Source organism: Pituophis catenifer, unplaced genomic scaffold (genome assembly GCF_029215685.1).
Source record: "Pituophis catenifer annectens isolate HBS135680 unplaced genomic scaffold, rPitCat1.0.hap2 SCAF_7, whole genome shotgun sequence".
Taxonomy (NCBI): domain Eukaryota; kingdom Metazoa; phylum Chordata; class Lepidosauria; order Squamata; family Colubridae; genus Pituophis; species Pituophis catenifer.
Window position 1 is genome coordinate 58,785,633 of NW_027256887.1, and position 23,193 is coordinate 58,808,825.

The following is a 23,193-nucleotide window of genomic DNA, read 5'->3' on the forward strand; positions in this document are numbered from 1 at the left end:
AACAACAATCAATGACTTAATAGCCAGCCATCAACACCCCAATTAACAACTAAAAGCCACACAAAACCAGGCACCACATAAATATTATGCATAGTACACGCATTCTGGAGAAAGAGAAGTTTCCTGAGGATGGGCTCCAGCACAAGTCCGAAAGCTTTGAAGGCTAAACCTCTGATCCTGGTGACCAACTCATATTGGATTCTGCATACAGTAGACAGTTGCACTGAGGATGACAATGAAGATCGTATAGATGGATCTATCTAAACAAATAAGTTATATTCAGTTAGAATTATGCACACACTAATGGAAATGGAACTGCTAAGCAATTTTACCTATTTTGCTTAGCTTCATTAATTATAATGTAATTCCATTTGTGTTTTCTTCAAACATGAGAATTATAGCTTGAGAAATCCATCTGAAAGTTGTAACTAGAAAAGATGGCCTTTAAGGATTTGGAAAGTATAGTGTAGTGGTTAAAGTGCTGGACTTGAAGCAGGGAAACCCAAATTCTGATCCCCCCTTAGCCACAGGTTCATGAGTGACCTTGTGCCTGTTACTCACAGCACAATCTATATCAAAGAGCTACTGTTGTACGCAATATTATCTATACCACCTTGAGCTACTAAATGAAAGGTGAAATACAAATCTACAAATAATGATCTAAGATTCTCCATCATGTTTAGACATGCTCTTTTTGATATTCATTTTGTCATCTAATTCGTTTGATTTTTAAAAAATATTTATATTTCCTTAACCTGAGTGCTTATACTTTTAACTGAAATTTAAAATAATAATATAATGCTTTATATTGTGTCCATAGAGATACTAGCTAATCTTGTTTGAGAGATTGGTAATATACTAACTAGTAATATAAAATAGCTTATCTTGATTTTATCATACCATCAATTATTGTGGCGACTTCTCCATTTTCTAGGTAAAACTATTAAGATTCCAGCCTGCAGTAAGTCCCGTAATCGGGACCTCTGATTACACTACCATCTTGATACATAGAAACCATACCAAATATGATTCCATTCAGATTATACATTTGCTGCAATATTACCTTGCATATATGGATTCTTGTTAGTTGTGACTTGTTTATTGGTCAATTTCTTAAGTGTAAATATTCTGAGAGCAGTGTGTACAGGTAGTCCTCGATTTACAACCTTAATTGAGCCTAAATTTCTGGCCCTAAGTTGAGTTATCATGTAACGAGATTCAATTTTAAGGTTGTTTTTATAATGGTTGCTATGAGAATTGTAGTTTTTAAGTGAATTGCATAGTTAGAAGTCTGAATCCGGATGATCTAATATGTGTTTTTGCAGAAAATGACAAAAAAAATGCAAAATATAATCACTTCACTGGGATGCTGCAGCCCGGCATGAATGTGAGCTGGTTGCCAAGTACCTGCAATGAGTTCACATGAGGTGGGTCTAATGTGGCAGTTGTAACTTTGAGGATTGGTCATGAGTAACTTTTTTTTCAGATTGTTCTAACTTTGAATGGTTTGTAAATGACCAGTCATAAGTGAAGGACTACTTGTAATAAAAATATAATGAAAAGCCAAACAAACTATTTTTTAAAGGATTGGCTTAAAAAACAGTTATGGAATCCACTTTCTTAGGAGATGCATTTAGCTTACACTCTTACAGTATTTAAAAAACTAATAAAATGAATAAACACATTTTGCTAAGTTTTTAATTGTTATTTTTAATTATAATTGTATATAATTGTATATAATTCTATTCATCTCCCTCAAGTATTGGAATAAATAGAAATACATAGTGTAAATTCAAAAATAAAATTTAAAAAACCAAAACGATTAAAAAAACCCCTAGGGAGAATATTCTCTAGACAGGATATTATTTTAGAAGATGCTCTTTCCCAAATCATTTACCTTTAAGTTTTGGTTGAGAAGCTGTATACAGTTGCAAGAAAAAGTATGTGAACCCCTTGGGATTACGTGGAGTTTTGCATGAATTGGTCATAAAGTGCTCTGAACTTCATCTAAGTCACAACAATAGAAAAACACAGTCTGCTTAAAATAATACTACACAAACATTAGATGTTGCCATGGTTTAATTCAACATAACATGTAAACATTCAGAGTGCAGGGAGGAAAAAGTATGTGAGCCCCTAGCCTAATGACTTCTCCAAGAGCTAATTGGAGCCAGGAGTGAGCCAACCTTGACTCCAATCAGTGTGATGATATTGGATGTGTTGCTGACAACTGTCTTGCCCTTTAAAAACACACACCTGTTTTGGGTTTACTGGTTTCAAGAAGCACTGTCTGATGTGAACCATGCCTCGCAGAAAAGAGCTCTCAGAAGACCTACGGTCAAGAATTGTTGACTTGCATGAAGCTGGAAAGGGTTACAAAAGTATCTCCAAAAGCCTTGATGTTCATGTGTCCACGGTAAGACAGACTGTCTACAAATGGAGAAAGTTTAGCACTGTTGCTACTCTCCCTAGGCGTGGTCGTCCTGTAAAAATGACTGCAAGAGCACAGCGCAGAATGCTTCATGAGGTAAAGAAGAATCCTAGAGTGTCAGCTAAAGACCTACAGAAATCTCTGGCACATGCTAACATTTTTGTTGACACATCTACAATAAGGAAAACATTAAACAAGAATGGAGTACATGGGAGAACACCACGGAGGAAGCCATTGCTGTCCAAAAAAAATATTGCAACACGTTTGAAGTTTGCAAAAGAGCACCTGGATGTTCCACAGCACTACTGGCAAAATATACTGTGGACAGATGAAACCAAAATTGAATTGTTTGGGAAGAACACACAACACTATGTGTGGAGAAAAAAAGGCACAGCACACCAACATCAAAACCTCATCCCCACTGTAAAACATGGCGGAGGGAGCATCATGGTTTGGGGCTGCTTTGCTGCCTCAGGGCCTGGATGGATTGTTGTCATTGATGGGAAAATGAATTCCAGAGTTTTATCAAGACATTTTGCAGGAAAACGTACGACCATCTGTCCGCCAACTGAAGCTCCGCAGAAGATGGGTGATGCAACAGGACAATGACCCAAAGCATACAAGTAATTCAACAAAAAAATGGCTTCAACAGCACAGAATATGCCTTCTGGAGTGGCCCAGTCAAAGTCCTGACCTCAACCCGATTGAAATGCTGTGGCATGACCTTAAGAGAGCGATTCACACCAGACATCCCAAGAATATTGCTACACTGAAACAGTTTTGTGAAGAGGAGTGGTCCAAAATTACTCCAGGTTGTTGTGCAGGTCTGATCTGCAACTACAGGAAACGTTTGGTTGAGGTTATTGCTGCCAAAGGAGAGTCAACCAGTTATTAAGTCCAAAGGTTCACATACTTTTTCCTCCCTGCACTGTGAATGTTTACATGTTATGTTGAATTAAACCATGGCAACATCTAATATTTGTGTAGTATTATTTTAAGCAGACTGTGTTTTTCTATTGTTGTGACTTAGATGAAGTTCAGAGCACATTTTATGACCAATTCATGCAAAACTCCACGTAATCCCAAGGGGTTCACATACTTTTTCTTGCAACTGTAGGAAGGTTTCTGATTTTCTTAGTGTGCAGCTAAATTGGCATATCATCTGGCCTTACAATTGTCATGGTGATTATGAAAAACAATGTTGTTCTTGTTAAGGTGGTCTTAACTTGAGAGTTTTAGTCTCCCAAGGCCATATTCTTCAGCATATCTGTCATTTTAGGTAAGAAAGTAAGAAGACTGTTAAACTATAGAGTACTTAATTTGCCAGGAATGCTCAAATTAAATCCAAACTTTCAAATGTTGCAACATTGAAATTGGAGACTAGGAATGGATTAATTCCACCTTTTCTAAATAGTATGAGGGAGCAATATCTTTTCCATGAACTCCAGTTGGATAGCTGAAGAAAAAGAATTAAGTAGCAAGCAAAAGTGACTCATTTCAGCCACTGTGTGACTTAATTGCAAAATAAATAAGAGGTCAAAGAACACAGCCAGACAGAGGATGAAACAGCCTGGTTTGCTTTTCACAAGGGCCAGACCAAGCATAAAAGTAACAGGCTCCATATATGACTGCGCAAAGTAGTAGAATGCAGAAATCCAGCAACAAACCTGGGATGGCCCTGGGCACAGTACAGAGATTACACAGGCAGCTGGCAGTTCAAACCACGTCTTTATTGCTCCAAATTTCCCCAAACACTCCCACATTTCTGGCAAGTCCCAGAGCAAAGTGATCTCTCACACACACACACCTCAAGCAGCCTCTGGCTGCAAATAGTCCAGCCCAACACCGTGAATACCATGGCTACACAGCAAGATATCTATCAGGCAAGTTGAAGAATCCAGGAAGCAAGGGGGGGATGGCAAGTAATCCAGAAATCCAAAAAGAATGCAAGGACTCCAAGAAAGTTCAAACATTGGCACTAAACACTCCAGGAATTAAGCATTTGCTCCCGACAAATGCCTCTCCCCACAGTGTCTCCTTAAGTCTAAGTCCCCAGGTATGCCTTGTGAAGAGGCTCTCCTGAGTAGTTGGCTCAGTCTACGCTGTTCTCGCCTTCTCTCCACTCTGCATGCTCAAGGATCAGGAGGGGGTGGTCCTTGCTCATCGCCTGAGCTCTGTGTCTCATGTTCATTGCTTAGCTTCTCTTGGTCATCCTGCCCCCATTCCTCCCTGCCTACAAGCCATCCTAAACTTGAAAGCCCTGGCCTGACTGGCCCTACTCCTCCCCAACGAAGGGCCAACGAAGCTGCCCCCTCGATCTCTGTTGGCTCCAGTTCCAGCTCATCTTCCCCTACAGATTCAGGATCCGACAGGGGCATGACAAAGTCTATGTGTAATATATTAGGACTGAGGACCACTTAGAAAAGTTCTTCCTACATCAGACAAGGCATGGTACCAACAACAGTAACTGTCAGTGATTGTCCAACAACCAGCCAAATGTATCAGACAGCACAAACAATGGGCAGCCAGATTCAGCAAAGAGGATACAGTAGCAACCAACCTCTCCAGACCACAAACAGCATGGATCACCTTTTCTTCTGTTGCCAGAATGGCAGCAGAAAACTGAAATTATGCCCAGTTATGGGAGCTCCAGCAAATATGCCTCTTAATAAGAAAAATTTCAGAACATAGTCACATGCAAGTTTAAATAGGCTGTTCCAGACAATCAGGAAGAGAGGACAAAAAAATCACTCTTCCATTCTCCACCTTGACATGTTCCAGAGCAAAAAGAGATTCAAGGGATGCAAGAAAATAATTTGGGAAAGAAGGTGATAGCTATCCTGAAAGTATTACAAATAGAAAGAGGGTTCTTAGCCCTAAATATCTATAGGAATGAAGATATTTCAATATTAGTTTGGGATACTGAAAAAAGAGTCACGAGATACACAGACTGAGTCCACTTCCTCATTGAGTTTAGATGGGGAGTGGATCAGTTTTTGGATGAAAACATGCAAACCTTGCCACCCTTTAAGAGCTTAATGCTAACTCATTCCCAGACATGCTTTGTAAGTCAACAAATCACTCTACTTGGAATTGTATCCTAGCAACCCAACGGCTATTGTCTCTGAAAGAATTACAAGGATGCTTCCTACAGGGTGTGTCATGGATCTCAGTGTCCTTTCTGGATGTTTTAATTGAAATAATTGAGCAGATGGAGCTGGCCAAGTGATAACATCCCTTACATTAGTGAACTCTAATGTACTTTCCACTAAGAGAGATCAAGTAATGGTTACCAATACTTCTAGTATTAATGAAATAGGAATAGCCATAATGTCCAAATTAATGGTCTTTAAAGGAGAGACGATAGAAGTATTGTTGAAGGAAGAACGAACAGTGTGTTGAAATGAACACATGAAATATTACTGGTAGCTTGGACTACAACTATTTCTTTATGATTGCTACAGCTTCATGCTGGAGCTGTGGTGGCGCAGTGGTTAGAGTGCAGTATTGCAGGCTACGTGTGCTGACAGCCGGCTGTCTGCAATTTGGCAGATTGAATTTCACCAAGCTCAAGGTTGACTCAGCCTTCCATCCTTCCGAGGTGGGTAAAATGAGGACCCAAAATTGTTGGGGGCAATATGCTGACTCTGTAAACCGCTTAGAGAGAGCTGGAAAGCACTGTGAAGCAGTATATAAGTCTAAGTGCTATTGCTATTGCTATTGCTATTGCTATTGCTATTCAACTTTTTCTAGACAAAAATCTAAGGCAAAATATCAGCAAACTAGCCAGAGGAACAGATCTGTTGGAATGTTTACAGTTTGTAGGCATATTCATGCTTCATGAGTAGTAGAACTGTGGGATCTGTATTCAAAGATCAGAAGATGACTCTGTCTTTGTTGATTTTGCATTCCAGCTCTTCAGTTATAGCTGCAGTTGTGCTGTACATTAGTTGGTTTGTTTCTTGCAGTGAGCTGGTTCTTATATTTGATATTACAATATTGGCATCTTTTAATGTTTGTGCTAGCTGTTTCTTTGTAATAAACTTCAATGTAGGCAATCTTATTCAACCTATTCTCTGAGTGGAGTGTGGTAGACCCCTACTTCTACAAATCTGATGCTTAGTACCTTTTTTGTGCTGCAATTGTAACTTTAATCAGTCACTAAATGAATGTTTGTAAGTCAAGCACTACCTTTTCAACTCTCATTTTAAGTACAAGTGTGTTTTGTGGTTTACAGCCCCATTCTGTCAACAGCTTTGAATATCATTTTGTTTGAAGTTTGCATTCCTGGTTAATAGAAATAAAAGCATTGCTCCTCCTCGGAATGGGACATTTAGGCACGGACCTTTGGCTGCGCCTCCTTCACTTCCAGCCCCTGTATGAGATAGAAGGCTTTAAAATGGCTAACTTCCAGAGTGTTAAAAATGAAATGGTAATATATTATGACTATCCACTGAAAATCCAGTGTGTTGTCTAAGTGGAAGACATCTAAAAATTATCAAGGAGAATTCTAGGAATTCCTCAGGAGTCTGTGAACAAACCCAAAGGCCTAAAAAAAATAGGCATATATAACCAGATTGGGAGGTTTGGAGAAAATGAGAAAAAAATCAAAGGTTCCAAAAAAATCATGCAGTTGATTGTTGAAGTTGTGGCTGAGAATTTGTGGCAGCAAATTATAGAATTTATGCTTGTGCCAGAAAAAAGTAGTCATCAGTACCGAAGTCAGCCCAAACTTCTAACACCATATTTTGAGGGAAGTCAACTGGTGGGATTGGCAAGTGGAATGGAGGTAAGAGAGCTGCACATAGGGAGGTGTAGAATTGCTTTGTGTACCCTGGGTATTTATGCAGTAATAATGAGATGAGTCTAGTATGAATGTTTCTGTAGTACAGGGTTGGAGAAGCACGTGTCCAGTGTATGTCCAAAGTCACAGAGCCATTGTCTCTTTGGATAAGGAATTTTCCTGCATGACATTATGCCCGAGTAAAGGCCCAGCGAAGAAACTTCAAGGTTAGTTAAGTATGCCATGGGGGAGCAGAGTACCTGTTAGATTCATTGGCAATAAGGGTTCGGATCATGCTAAGTCCATTTGGCACTTTGTATTTGCTACACATTGTTCAATGAGTGCTTTGGTCTGATCATATTGCATGCTGAGTAGGAGTAAGACTAGGGATGAGATTGTAGTTGCCATTGCCTGTTTCCAGGTGGATTGAAAGTTTATAGTTAATGGGATAAGACCAAAGGGAAATAAATAGTCTGAGCCAACAGTTGATTATGGTCACCTACACTCTAACCTGCACTTTGATGAAGCCTGCTTTAGTGGCAGGATGGCATTGGAGACAATTTGTGACTTGAACAGCTCATTCTAGAAATTTGGATTGTACAAGTTCTAATGGCACAGAATTTGAAAAGGGCCAATAATTGTACAGCTATCTAGCATTAGAAGATATACTAATTTTAAATATTCATTAAGATACTTTATCTTAAGAATTTCTGAGATTCAATTTATTGTATATATGTTTATAAATAAATAATAATCTGCGGTACAATGACTTTGTCTATAAAGATTAAAAAATGATTGATTTTTCTCACAGAAGACAGAGAGGAAAAAAAAGAACTGAATCACATAGAAGAAAAGGAGCCCAACAAGGAGGAGGAGAAACCTCCAGAAAAATGTATGTATAGCAAAAATAAGAAATTCATACTGCTTGCAGGAATTATATTGCACTATTTTTGTATGTTGGCTATACTTCAAAATGGTTTATGTCAGGGGTGAAATCCAGCAGGTTCTGACAGGTTCTGGAGAACCAGTAGCAGAAATTTTGAGTAATTTGGAGAATCGGCAAATACCACCTCTGGCTGGCCCCAGAGTGGGATGGGAATGGGGATTTTGCAGTATCCTTCCCCTTTCACGCCCATCAAGCCACACCATGTCCAACAAGCCACGCTCACAGAACCAGTAGTAAAAAAAATTGGATTTCACCACTGGTTTATGTGTGCGTGTGTACTCTATTATAAACAATGACTAAATGAATTCACTTGTTTCTTCCTCATTTCCTTCCCCTCTGCTACCTTCAAATCATGTGGAAGCTTTAGGGCTCTCTGTTAAAATCATTACCTTATTTTTGGATAGTCCTGTTTTTTATTTTTTCTACTGATAGCCATTCTGTCATTTCAGTTATCTACTAGGTGAAATTTCCTCGTTGCATACAATATGCTTAAAATGCAGAAAAACACATCATCAGCGTGTTAAAAGTTTTTCATAGGATTGAGCTGCCGTTCGTTGTGTCAAATATTAAAATTACTAGGAAAGCAAATGTATTTCCAAGTTCACTTTAGTTCTCAAATTATTTAGCTGCCTTATCACTACTGAATCCCTGGACCATGCTAAATCTTATACCAGAATACTGTACTTTTTAGTCACACTAGATGCTGTTTTAGGACCTCTTTCCAGAGCACGATACCATAGTCTCTTGAAACTGAAGGATGCCAATGAATTGTACGTGCATATATATATGATGCATGATTGGCAACAAATATTACTTAGCGTATACCATATTATACATGAACTACCAACATATACCATGTTTCCCCGAAAATAAGACCCTGCCTTTTGCCATATACTCAAAAGCCCAATTGGATTTATTATCAGGGGGTGTCTTATTTTGGGGAAAACTGGGTATTAACATTTCATCTAGATTAGTAAAACACAATAAATATAAAAGTTAAAATGATCTATGTTCAATTACCAATGTCTAACCAGCTAACCATTGAAGTGCAGCATTGTTTATTTTTAAAAGGTCAGATTCTGAACCAGTATATGTCCTCAGGTTACAGCTGGTCACAATGTGATCTACAGTTAGATATGGGACCCTGCAGTCACACTGAGGGGAGAATACTGTGCCCCAGGTATTCAGAGAGTCCTGGCAGACACCATGTGAGATACAAATCCTATTCAGGATTGTCAATTGCTGACATAGTAGTTCAAAGCATGGCACATTTTGTGAGGTCATTTATATGTCTTCCTAAATCTTGGAGTTCAGCAACCCTTTTGGCTTTCCATTGGGAATTGATGTTAAAGTTGTTGGGCAAATGTTATGCAAGTGCCAGTGGAGGCTTCCTGGATTTGAGTCTTACAGCTGAAAAATGAGAAGGTCAGTAAGCACCAGTAGGAACAGGTTATTCATAACCTTTTCTGTATTTTTTCACTAGTGCAGGGGTCTGCAACCTTAAATACTCATAGAGCCATTTGGACCCGTTTCCCACAGAAAAGAAAACATCGGGAGCCACAAAATCTGGGTGGGCGTGGCCAACTCAATGTCACTCACTTCCACCGGTCACATGACCCCCTAACCACACCGACCCAGCCGGTCATTAGGGCAGAGAACCAGTTGTTAAAAAACACTGGAAACCACAAAATCCTTTTGACATATTTCTCTCTTCCCTTCCTCTCTCTCTCTCCCCCCTCTCCGTATCTCTCTATGTCTCTCTCTCTCCCCCTTTCTCTGTATCTCTCTGTCTCTGCCCTGGCCGCTTCTTTATCCCCCACCGTCGCCCTTACCTTCTCAGGCCAGGTGAGGAATGACTGGGAGGGGAGGGCGAGGGGCTGGGCTAGCCAGTGGTAGGATCACTTGACAGGGAGCCACAGCAGACAGCCCAAAGAGTCACATGTGGCTCCGGAGCCGCAGGTTGCTGACCCCTGCACTAGTGCATTTTGCCTACATAAAGCTGGTGGTGCTATATGGCTCAGAGCAAATGGAACTATATGGCAACAAAATGAATAAATTTGGGTCATAGTGAAATACATGAAATGAAAAGAAATACATACATGCAGATAAATACTTAAATGAGAGAGTTGTCCCAGTAGGTTTTCCAGCCCTATTTGGAGACACTCCTAGATGCAAAATAGGTGTTCTGTCACTGACTTATTCCAGCTGCAAGATGCTACCAGTTTTTCTTACTGGGTAGTACCATTTTAAGAAACCTGGTAACATCATGCCTGATTCATATTCACATTATTCCTAGTGAACCAAAGTCACCAGCTTGCTCAATGTGGTGGAATAATTACGGCTATTTTCAACATTTCTATCTTAATTTTTGTAGGCATAAATTTTAAAAATTAATCTAATACATTGCATACTCATGGTTGAGAATTATTGAATATTTTTTTATTTATTATGAACAAAGAAAAATAGACATTTTTTCCCATTGGGTTTTTAAGGGTGTATCACACCCTTTTTAATACTGCTTTTTCTCAAATTTTGGATTACTTGAGGATTTATTTTTTTGCTTTCATTGAGAGAATCATGGTCTTGAAAAGGGCAACTAAGAAATCTATAAAAAAAATCAAAATAAATTTTAGGTGAGGCATCAAGAAGAAAGCGTTCTAAATCAGAGGATATGGATAGTATCCATTCTAAACGCCGGCGGTATCTGGGAGATTTTGAAGCAGAATTTGAAGTAAAAATTACAACCAAAGGAGATGTTCATCAGAAACTTGAAAAGGTAAATATGGCATTCTTGATTTGTGCATTTTAGGTAATTTGCCTTTTAATTTAAAATACTTTCTCTTTGTTCCAGCTATATTAAAATTTTAAAATGCTTAATCTTGAAAATAAATGCTTGGCAGGATTATGCTTTATAAAGAAGAAAACTATATTTTGGAAATGCTATGTTCCGTTGTTCTTGCCTAAGTCGTATTTCTTTAACTTATTGGCTGAATAACAAACCCATTCTTTCCTTTTTACCCATGAGATCTAAGCATTTTTTTGTGTGGGGGGAGGCTGTCCCTTTCCAGCCTGTGATGGTGTGAGGGGTTGTGGCAGAAGTGGAGTAGCCATCCACAAAAGGCCTAGGTTTTCAGGGCCCCTTGGGAAACTTAATAGCAATAGCACTTAGACTTATATATTGCTCCATAATGCTTTACAACACAGTCTGAGCAGTTTACAATGTCAACATATTGCTCACAACAGTCTGGGTCTTTAAGTAGAAGAAAAATCATCTCACCCAGAAACAATCTCTCTTCACTGTTCTCATCACTCCTGCACTTTCTTAGGTGTTTTGGCTGTCCCCAGCTTCATGGCAGCCATGTTGACTGCCACTGCTCCTTGTCTTCGGATGAGGGGGATTTTCCAAGTCAGGAAGGAGAGATGTGACTTCCTTGACCTGCAAGGTGCTCCCCTTTGCTTCATCACCCCTACAGGGTGCCTATGGCTCATTTCGGAGCCCTTTGATGTGGAGAGCATGGAGCAGGGCTGCAGAGCTCGCAGTCCTTGCCTCCAATATCACCAGAAGACAGCTGGAAGCCTGCTGTACCAGTTCTGAGAACAGCTGCTGCCACCCTGCCACCCTCCAGCTCCAAGTAAACCTAATGATCTCCTAATTCAACAACAACTCCACAACCCACATTGACCCAACAAATTCTGTGAGCCCTAAATTAACATATTCCTATAGAGAATCATATAGTTGACCTTGAAGACTTTTAGCAAAATTTCATTCAAGACCAGAAAGACAAGATAGCAAAAGAGAATGAAATTTAAGATTGTCTCGCTTTGACTCTCTCTGGTATAGGAAAGGGAACATGCTTTTAGGCTTTTAAATTTCTGTTTCTGTAGTCTATTTCATTAAAGTAGCGTTCCAGTATTTAGAGTGGCATACCTCAAATGGTTGACTATATCCATCTTTGGTGCCATGTTTTTAAAAAAGTGTGGAATTATTCATAAATGTGCTGTGTGGAGGTAGTTCTGGTGGGGAATGACGAATTGATGCCCGCTCGCAGCGGGAGGCATTGTGGCCAAAAGGCAGTTGAATATGAGATCCAGACTGCCATATATTTTCTCTAAATTAAAGAGAGTGTCAACTTGCAAAGCTTTCAAGTTGCCACGAGCAGGAGGGAGGGAGAACTGAAGTGAATTCCATACATTCTTTCTGACCGCAATCAGAAGGAGGGTGTTAGGTTTCACAGCCAGCCAAAGTGGTTAATTGGATAATGTGATTTATGACATGGCCAGAGAGGAGGGGAGAGACAGGGTCATAGGGGAACGTAAATCTACGCAGGATCAGTCCTAACTGCATCCCAATATTGCCGGAATGTTGCTCCTAATAAATGACTATATTTAATAGCAGAAACTGATGTTATTATAGTCACTTGTCAACTGAGAATCACAGATTCCAGCATCTGAGCTGTTAATGCAGCCTTTTAAGGATTCAAAGTTCAACCAAAGCTCATTTTCATTACTTTGGAAATTAATTTTTACACTCTTTTTTAAAGATTGAAAAATCTTCATAATTGCATGTTTGGCATTCAATGGGTAGGTTCAACCTGTTTAAGAAGGAAGAAAATTACATTTTTCCAGTTTTGTAAATTTTTTGAAATATACCGGAAAAGGATGATTATATCAAGAAAGTTTTTAAATGCTGAGTTTAAATCAATGAAATTGATTTAAAGGAAGACTTTGAGGTGAATTAAAAAGATGCTTTCACATATGAAAATCTCATTCCATGCTGAAAACAAAATTTTGAAGGTTGATCGCTAGAGACTACCATATGACAGCTTGAAAGGAAACATTTGATATTTGAATCCAATAAATATTTGAGTTATTTGAACTCTATATTAGAACCAAAAGCTGTTTATTGAACAAATTTAATTAAATTAATTGAAAAATTGAAAAGCAGTCTACTAGCAGTCTATCAAAACAGTGGTTCCTTTTAAATTGGAATATAAGAGATTTGCTGGAATTTATTACAAGGAAATTAGAAATGGACATGGATAAAAATAAGAATTTGACAGAAGAGAAGTACGGTAGAAGAAAACAAAAGTAAGAATTCCATGTATGGAACCTAAGATTTTCTGAGAGGAGGAAGAAAAAAATACAAAAATTAGCTTACTTGATTTTGATTAAATAATGGGTTACTATCTCTGGTGATTTTTAATGGTTATTTTGACTATAGTTTTCTTTAGGAAAATGTTCAATTTGATATAATGGATTGGTTTGCAATAGCTATATTATTACTTTAACATAAAATAAGGAGATACTATCTCTAGTAATGTTTAATAGTTCTTAATTTTTTGTAATGTTTAATTGTTAATTGGAATTAGATTAGATAGGGATTTGGGAATTAGGTTTTAAATAGATAGTGGAATTATATATTTTATGTTGTTAGGTATTTCTGTTAACTTTTACTGGATCTCTGTTGATTAATAAGATGAATGGAGGATTTAGAGATATGTTTACAGGTAACAGTTTGATACAACCATTTGTTTAGTGATTGTTCAAAGTTATAATGGCATTGAAAAAAGTGACTTATGACCATTTTTCAAATGACTATTGCAGTATGCCTGTGGCCACATGATCAAAATTCAGATGCTTGCCTACTGGCATACATTTATGATTGCTGTTGCTGTTGCACATGGGGTCATGTGATCATCTTTTGCAGCCTTCTGACAGTCAGTGGGAAAGCCATTAACTTAACAACTGCAGTGATTCACTTAACAATTGAGGCAAGAAAGGTCGTAAAATGAAGTAAAACTCACTTAACAACTGTCTTTGCTTAGCAACAGAAATTTTGGGATCAGTTGTGATCGTGAATCAAAGAAAACCTGTATAGAAAATGGGGTGTGGTAGAGAATGAAGCTTTTTTTAATTTAGTTATATTTTAAGAAACAGTGATAAGTTGTTAAATGTTGAATGTACTTGCTGGCCATGACGGAGGAAGTTTCTTTTTGTTTCCTTTTTTTTTCTGCACTCTTTAAGTACTTTCTTTTTTTATGTATTTTTGTGTTTGATTCTTGTATCTGTTTTATGTGTTTAATATAATCCTTAATAAAATTATTGAAAAAGATGTATATGTAAATTAAAAATAACAGCATAATCTTGTTTTATTAGTACATGTGTGAAATTAATAACAGATTATATGATAAAAGTTCATACAGGTTAATGTTTTTAGTGTCTGTAATTGCATAGCTTCGGAGAGCAAAAATAGGGAAAGCATTTAGATTTATGGAAGATATATTATTTGAATGGTTTTTGGAAACACATCTGAATGGTTCAATTTCAATTATTTGTTTCCTTGATTTCAGGGACATGTTTTTCAATCTAGATGTGTATTTCAATTTTATTAAAGCCAATGGAAAATACCACCATGTGGTAACTTACACTTTAGCTATTTTTAAATAACTTGTCTTTAGTAAGCAGATCTTGCAATCTAAACTCTTCCACTAAGAGTAATTTTATCTAGGCTTGGATAGTACCATGAAAAAAGCCAATCTAACATATTTTAACGTTTGCTGATCTTCATTTAAAAAGTGCTAATAAGTAAGGGTGTGAATTGAAAATAGAATTGACTGAATGTGTCATCAATGTATATTCAATGTGTCATCAAATATATTCAAGATTTGTTTTTCATTGATAACTATATCATCAGTAAATAAAATTTTAAATTAATTTTATTTCATTTTTACTTAAATTTTAAAATGAAATATTTTAATGATAACATTTAAAACAAAATTTAATCTTAACTTGCTACTTTTTCATGTATATTTTTATAGGTCATCCATCGTTTTCTAGAAGAGAAATTTAGTGCCATGGAATGTGCGTTGTTTGAGAAAACTCTAGAAGATTTGAAAAGTAGAGTAGATAAAATTGAATGCAATAAGAGACACAAAACCGTCATTACAGAATTACAGGTATCTATGCTTATATGTCTGAGAGTTATTTTTCCTCCAATATTTTTCCTCCAATGACTTTCTTGTGAAGCAGATAGAAATAAAACCACATCTTAAAAAAAACACTGATTTTTCTTGATGAAACCAACATTATAAAACTGAACTATATAATTAATTTATTGAGACTATATTTCATTTTTATTTTATTTTTCTCATTTTGAGGCTAAAATTGCAAGATTGACAAAACGTTTTGGAGCAGCTAGAGAGGACTCAAAGAAAAAAACAGAAGTAAGAACATAACTTTTTATTATATTGTTGATTGACTATTAAGCTCAAAACTGTTATTAGTAACAATGCAAATTTTAGTATACCAGTATTTAATTCATGCATGTTTTTAGCTAAAATACAACAATGGAATCAGATGCATTCTTTTATATAATTACGAAATTATGTGTTAACTTGGAGAAGTTATTGGATACACATAAATTTGTGGACTTGTATTTCTAAATTGAAATGAGGTAAGAAAAATATTTTGGGCTTTCCCAGTTGGAGTAAGATGAATGCCATAGTGAATGCCATTGAATATTTAGCTGTAACTGACAGATTAGTGCGATCACTTGTTAATACCCACAATATTTAGCTAGTACATTATAACTCCTTGTATCTACTGAGTTTTCTAGAAGAAAATTAAAGGATTAAACATTCCACCCCTAAAATTTATTCTTGATTAAATGCAAAATTACAGTTAAACACGTTATTTTAATTTAATTTTAGTTTTTAAACCATTAAACTAGGCATATCCAACCTGTGGCCTGCGGTTCCCATGCAGCCCTGAGCAGCTAGTAATGTGGCCTTATTTATACATTTAATTGTTTGTTTGTTTGTTTGATAGATTGATTTGCTACCTATCTCATTTCAAAGCAACTCTTGGCAGTTTACAGTAATAAAAACCATAAAAGATAAATATTTATAAAACAATAAGAATGGAATTATAAAGATAAAATTATAGTTAAAAGAAGGGAAGAAAGGGAGCAGGATGCACACGCCTCTTAATTCATCAATCACCTCCAATGTGATGCTACCCTGTTGGGGCCCCAAGCCATCTGGTAGAGCCAGGTCTTCAGGTCCTTACAGAAGATCAGAAGGATGAGAACCAATCTCACCTCAAGGGTAAGATGTTCCAAAAGACAAGAGCCACAGCAGAGAAGGCCCTTTTCCTGGAGCTTGCCAGCTGAAATTGCTTGATTGTTGGGGTTTGCAGCATAGCATGCCTCCTTTGAAAGAGTGGGTGGGGTGGGCCAGTCCCATACATTAACTATATTATATATTTTATATGTGGCCTAAGATCATTCCTCTTCACTCAATACAGCCCAGGCAAGCCAAAAGGTTGGATACACCTGCATTACACCATAGAGGACAATTTGATGTGTCTATGTATCTTTCAGAATTAATTGTACTACAAATTTATTTGAAGAATGGAGAGCATTCATAATTCTAACATATCTTCATAATTTATGAGCTAGGAAAAAATAGTTCCAAAAAGATGCTTAAATATCTTAACTTTTAAAATAAAAATGGGAAGTCTAAACACCTTACCTTGATAGTCCCTGATAGATATTTACTATTGCTACATTAATGCATTATCAAGCACCAGGATTGTTTTGATAGTTTAGATATGTCAGTTCATTTACTATGTCAGAGGCTTCAAGGGAAGAAAATATATTTATATTGTATCATGAAATGTAATACAATACTTATTAAGTAGAACTTGAGATTTTCTGAAAGAGAAGTGTGCCTAAAATAGAGCGATCATTTATGAAGTACAAAATTTAAGTTGCAAATCTCACATTGGTTTGTGTCACTTTGTAGACTCTACAAAACACAGCCCATTCTCCAGGAAAAGCAGTGAGTGATACAGGCAATGTCAATAGTGCGACATATCGGTAAGCTGCAACTCCCTAGTTATACTTTTTGGAAATTTAGTTAGAAAGATAACTTCTGCAGAAAAGTACATATATTTTGATGGCAACTATATTTCACATTGTATTTATAAATGTGCCCTTTTTTCTGTTACCCAAATACATGTTAATCCATTCTAGTGATGAAAAGCATAGCTAGGCATGGGGAATTCTTAGGGCAAAAGTGAGCAGCCTGTAGTTTTCAACTGTATGCCTTAGTTGTTAAGAAATAATGGCAGTTAGCATCACACAAAATATGAAGGACAGAGATTGCTTGTTTTAAACTGAGAAATATCTTGGGTTTTTTTTAAAAAATAAGGCTTTGTTTTACATATCAATAGGTATGCAGAATTCAGTGATATTGTGAATGATTTAGAAAAATTGAGTAATATTAAATTATTTAAATTTAAAAATAATTTTCTTTTGGACTTCCTGCTATACCTCCTCTACTTGATACAGCTAACATAAATCTTTGTTCTGTAGAAATGCTGGTACAGTAAGGCAAATGCTGGAGTCCAAGAGAAATGTAGGAGACACTCCATCAACTACTTTTCAGTCCCCTGTGAATACAGGTAAAACTTATCTCAATTATGTATATTATTACTTTTATGGCACATTTTAAAAATCAAATAAGTAAAAACTGACTTGATATAATTCAGCCAAACAGAAGTGATTTAGTTGAAAATAACAGATGCTGTCTTGTTTAAACCCAGTGGTAGCATCAAACAATATCTGAGTCTTAAAATGAAATACGTAGAGTTTTGTCCTTAAACTTAATATACAGTTTTATTCTTAATGTATCCTTAAACATTCATAAAACCAGTTTGAACACCATATAAAATAAACCAGGCTGTAGCACTTTGTGCTACTGGAATTCCACATCAGCTCTAAAACTAGAATAAATTAAACACAGTTTTGACAAAGATGCTCTGTTTAGAAAAAGAAAGCAGTATTTAAAAGAAAATTAAGCATGCTTCCATTTGTAGTTTTTCAGAAATGTGTAACTTTTGGGGGGCTCTTAATGATCACAGTTGGCCATTTAATTGCATGTTGGGTACTATATTTCAGTAAGTAGGAAGGACTAGGATAAAATGACTGGATAGTAATGTAAATTTAAGCTTTTATGATATTTCCATTTACCTAATAATAACTATAAAATAAGTATTATAATTTGATGCTAACTTTTTTTTTTAATAAAAAGTTTTTATTTTCTGATCAAACAAGTATACAATATAAACAATCATTCAAACTATCATCAAGAAAAAGAGGAAAAAAATCAATCCTTGGTAAACTCAATCTTCAACCCCTCCTCACCACCCCCCACCCCCGACTTCCCAGAACAAAAACAGGGCATAGATTTCACCAAACATTCGCTAAAATAAACTAGCTAACTGCAAGATTTAATAACTCCCAAGACCCCTTAACTCCCCTTTTACAATTTCATCAACCTCCCTTTTTATAGACTCAAAATAGCATGTAATCCAATAACTCTTAAGAGTTTTAAAACCATTAACAAATATTAAACATTCAAACCTAAAAACATTTTTCCCCCTCCTACTTTTCTCAAAGTTCAGATATTTTGAAATCTCATAACAAAAAATAAACCTTAGATATTCACTAATTAAATTTCTACATTTTTTAAATTTCTAAATTTCCCCCCTTCATTATTCCTCCCTCCAACTTTTAAAATTTTTAAAAGATAATCATCAACATAATTAACCATTAGTACATAAACTAGAAAACCAAAAAGGATTAATCAACCATTAATGCATCATATTTAAAAATCAATATTTAACTTTATACTTTTTCCCCCTCAGTAGTTATAACACCTAAAACATAATCATTTTTAACCATGAGTAGAACAACTGCAAAGCCAAAAGAAAAGGTTAATCTTCCATTCTTGCTTTCTTATTTTGAAATCTCATAACAAAAAATAAACCTTAGGTATTCACTAATTAAATTTCTACATTTTTTAAGTTTCTAAATTTCCCCCCTTCATTATTCCTCCCTCCAACTTTTAAAATTTTGAAAGATAATCATCAACATAATTAACCATTAATACATAAACTAGAAAACCAAAAAGGATTAATCAACCATTAATACATCATATTTAAAAATCAATATTTAACTTTATACTTTTTCCCCCTCAGTAGTTATAACACCTAAAACATAATCATTTTTAACCATGAGTAGAACAACTACAAAGCCAAAAGAAAAGGTTAATCTTCCATTCTTGCTTTCTTTTTATATTTTTTCCAATCTTTCTGCATCCCTCCTACTTCTATTTTGAGGAGGTTTTTCATTTTAATTTGAGGTTGATGTAACTGCAAAGATTGTCCCCTTTTTGAGAAAATTTCCTCTGATTTAGAGCCCCCAAATCGCCTCTTCATGCTTATATAAATCAGTTCATTCCTTCGTCTGTAAAACCAAAGTTTGTCAAGAGTTTGTGAAAAAAAGTTCAGTTGTTTCTTTTCTATTAAATGTATAAATGCCACTGGCAAATCTCCTTCATCTTCTGAAACTTCGAAAGTCTGGTCATTTACTACTTTTTTCCAAACCAAGTCATAATTTTGAAAGATTCTATCAATTTTTCCGAAAAGAGCAGAGAATAAGCTCGAAAATTCTTGAGAAGATTCTTCCACCCTCTCTGCTGCAATCAGAATATCTCCTGAATTGTCATCATGCTCCGTAGTTGTTTTTGTCTCCTCAGTCATTTCTGTTGTTATCCCTTTAAGAATTGCTATTTGATTACTTATAGCTGCAGTGTGATTATTCATGGCTTCTTTTATAAATTCTGTAAATTCTGCATCAAAATCCTTATAACTCTGTAAATCAGACAACTGTTTCGTTTCTGACACCTCCAAATAGCTTCCAGCACTTTCAAGATCTCCTTTCTTAGAAGCCATTTTATTTTAAAAAGATTTTCTTTCTTCCCACAACCATAAAATCATAAAGTCAGAGCCATCCTTTTGAGCAGCTTTCAGCAATTTCTTTATAAATCACCAAACGAAATAATCTTTTCCCAAACAGCTCTTCAAAATCTATTCCAGCAACTTAAAGCCAGTCTCTGAGCACGAGTCTATTAGCAAAGACTTTCCTTTCTAACTTTCACTTTTAAAATCGCAACAAAGAAACGCCATCTTAACTTCCAGCTCAGAAATTCCAATTAGAAACATTGTATCCCTGGAGTTAAGTATTATACTTGCAAAAAGCTTGTCCTGCTGCTTCTGTTCCGCCTGCTTTTTTGAAATCATTTAATCTTCTGTTTGACAGCAGAAATTGGACGCAACGCCTAGCTCTGTAAAAAAAAACAGAGTCCCCCCGGATCCGGAGCTTCAATGGGCTGAACGGGGAGCTCTCGCCCTCCTAACCCCTGGAATTAATCCAGGGGTTTTCGGGGAGCTCTACCCTCACCCACCTGCTCTCCTCCCCTTCTTTTTCCGAAGGGGAGATTTTCAAGCCGTTTGACAGCTGATTAACACTGTCAGAACGGCTCAACGGAATCACGGGGGCGACGGTCTAAAAAGACCATCAATGGCGCTGCGGAGCCAACCCGGAAGTCCAATTTGATGCTAACTTTTGGAGACATTTTGGACATATCCAAAGCTTCAGTAGGGCACCATGAGCTCTGATGATTTAGGTTGACATTTATTAATTTGTTTTTTCTACCCATAAAGTAATAGCTACTCTTTACAAATCAGTCATTGATTTATAATAATAAACTCATAGATTACTATTGATATCCTTGATCAATCAGTATGAACATAAGTTATTAACATTGTGCCACTGTAGAAGGTTGAAATAAAAACAGTAATTATAGTTTCTTCATGTTAAATGCAATATTTAGTTGAGTAGAACCTGAGCTCCCTAACTTTTTCAAATTTTGATCAGACAAAGGCATTCCCTGGCATAATTAATCCTCAGACAATTTGAAACAAAATTAGAATTGAATAAGGCCTAGAAATTAATTGGTGGCCAATGCTCATGCTTTAAATAGATGACAAAAGATAGTTTTGTATTGTTTGTCTGGATATATAATGAAAATATAATGGCAATGAGAAAGAAACTTATGTACATATTCTTACATTTTAATTCTTCACCATAATCATCTGGGATGAAAAAAAAATCAGGTAGGCTAATGGTGGATGATTATTGAAAACCAGTGAAATAGCTATTTTCCTGTTCATGTATTCTGCTGCCTGATGTGGATCAGATAATAGTTTATGAAAGCCAAATGAGTACCATGCAAAGTTTGAATATTTCATCAGCTAAATATTGCCAGTTTACCTTAGCTGAAGTTTCTAAATTATTTTGTATTCAGACAAAAACTTGCATTATAAAAGTATTTCTGATTCAACTTCTTGTTGAGAAAGAGTTTTCATGGCAAATTAAAATTTCAAAGCAGTTTAGAAATTAAAAAATCTTTTCTACCTTTTCTTGCCTGCTGTTTTTCTGTTAAACATCACTAAGTTTTATATTTCTACAAATACACTGAATTAGATTTGTACATAATGGTGGCTTAGATACTTTGTTTCCCATTGGAAATTAGATTCAGTTCTTTCAAAAGGTTCCTTCAAAAAGACTGGCAAACTATGCTCTGGAAATACACATGAAAAATAACCTCATATTTTAAAAAATATCTGATACTAACTTCAAAACCATTTATGATTTATAATTCTGCACATAGACAGCTGAAGTTTGGTTTGTCTTAAAATTTTCAAATAGCAAATTCTGATTGATGATGAAGGATTGTTTAAGTTAGGAATTCTTGTCAATTTTTATTATTTTGACTATTTGTAATTTTTTACTTGATTTGTTCTAAAGTATCAAATTGATTTTACTTGTTTGAATGTATTGTTTTCATTTACTATTATTGGTAGAATAATAAAGGGACATTTTTATTTTATTTATCTAATTTCTATACTGCTCATCTTACCTGTGTCTCTCTTCATGATTCTGCATGATATTTTACTTTCCTTAACATTTTACAAATTCCACAGGATGACATAGATTTTGCTTCCTGAACATATTTGGGTATCTTTATATATTTTTGGTTGCTAGTCATGAAAATAACATGTAATTTAACCTATTACATATTGTTTTTAGAAATCTTGAACAAAGAAGGTGAAGTTTTTGTTATTTGAGACAGATGTCTCCAAAAATAACTGAGACCAAGATTAAAGAAGACATTTTGCTTGGTCCAGAGATCAGAATCATCATCAATGACAAATGGTTCAAAGATCTGTTAGTGGGGCCAGAGAAAATCACTTGAAAAGCATTCAAGGATGTCATTGAGAATTTTCTTGGCAGCTACAGTGCACCAAACTACATTCAACAGGTTGACTAACCTTCTTACAACTTGCGAGACCTTATAGTGCAACATGTCACTGAAGATTCATTTTCAGCATTCACACTAAAAATCTAGGTACAGTGAGTAATGAATATGTTGAAAAGTTCACCAGGACATTGCCACAATTGAAAACGGTATAAGGCAATTGGAATCCATCCAGGCTGATTATTGTTGGATACTGCAGCAAGATGCATCAGGCACCGAGTATCAGTGAAAATCAGCAGCAAAACATTTTTAGCCCTGTTGAACTCATTTATTATTAATTTATTATTTATTAATTAAATTTGTATGCCGCCCCTCTCCGAAGACTCAGGGCGGCTCACAATGCATTTAAAATCATTATAAAAAACATTTAAAAATTAAAAACATTAAAACTCATTCACACCATTCATGACCTGATCTCGCTGGATCACAAGAGCGAGATCAATGGCCCCAGGCCTTCTGGAAAAGCCAGGTCTTCACTGCTTTTTGGAAGGCCAATAGGGTGGAGATGGTCCACCCTCAGGAGGTAACTGGTTCCAGAGAGCTGGGGCAGCCACAGAGAAGGCCCTCCCCCGCGGGCCCGCCAGCCGGCATTGTTTAGCTGACGGGACCTGGAGGAGACCAACTCTGTGGGATCTTACTGGTCATTGGGAGTTATGCGGTAGAAGGCAGTCTCGAAGATACCCTGGCCCTGAGCCATGTAGGGCTTTAAAGGTAATAACCAACACCTTGAATTGTGCCCAGAGACCAATGGGAGTCAGTGCAGCTCGCGGAGAATTGGTGTAATGTGGATGTACCTAGGTGTACT

The 23,193-nt window shown here is 36.2% G+C and overlaps 1 protein-coding gene across 2 annotated transcripts in view; it reads left to right on the plus strand.

Annotated features, from left to right (window-relative positions):
- Positions 1-23,193, plus strand: part of ATF7IP (activating transcription factor 7 interacting protein) — a 96,642-nt gene that overhangs the window by 41,152 nt on the left and 32,297 nt on the right. For both annotated transcript variants that reach the window (XM_070947039.1, XM_070947041.1), the window contains exons 3-8: positions 8,026-8,106; positions 10,794-10,936; positions 14,979-15,116; positions 15,318-15,383; positions 16,965-17,038; positions 17,537-17,625. In XM_070947039.1, coding sequence (XP_070803140.1) covers positions 8,026-8,106; positions 10,794-10,936; positions 14,979-15,116; positions 15,318-15,383; positions 16,965-17,038; positions 17,537-17,625 — 591 coding nt within the window. The remainder of the gene's footprint in view (positions 1-8,025; positions 8,107-10,793; positions 10,937-14,978; positions 15,117-15,317; positions 15,384-16,964; positions 17,039-17,536; positions 17,626-23,193) is intronic.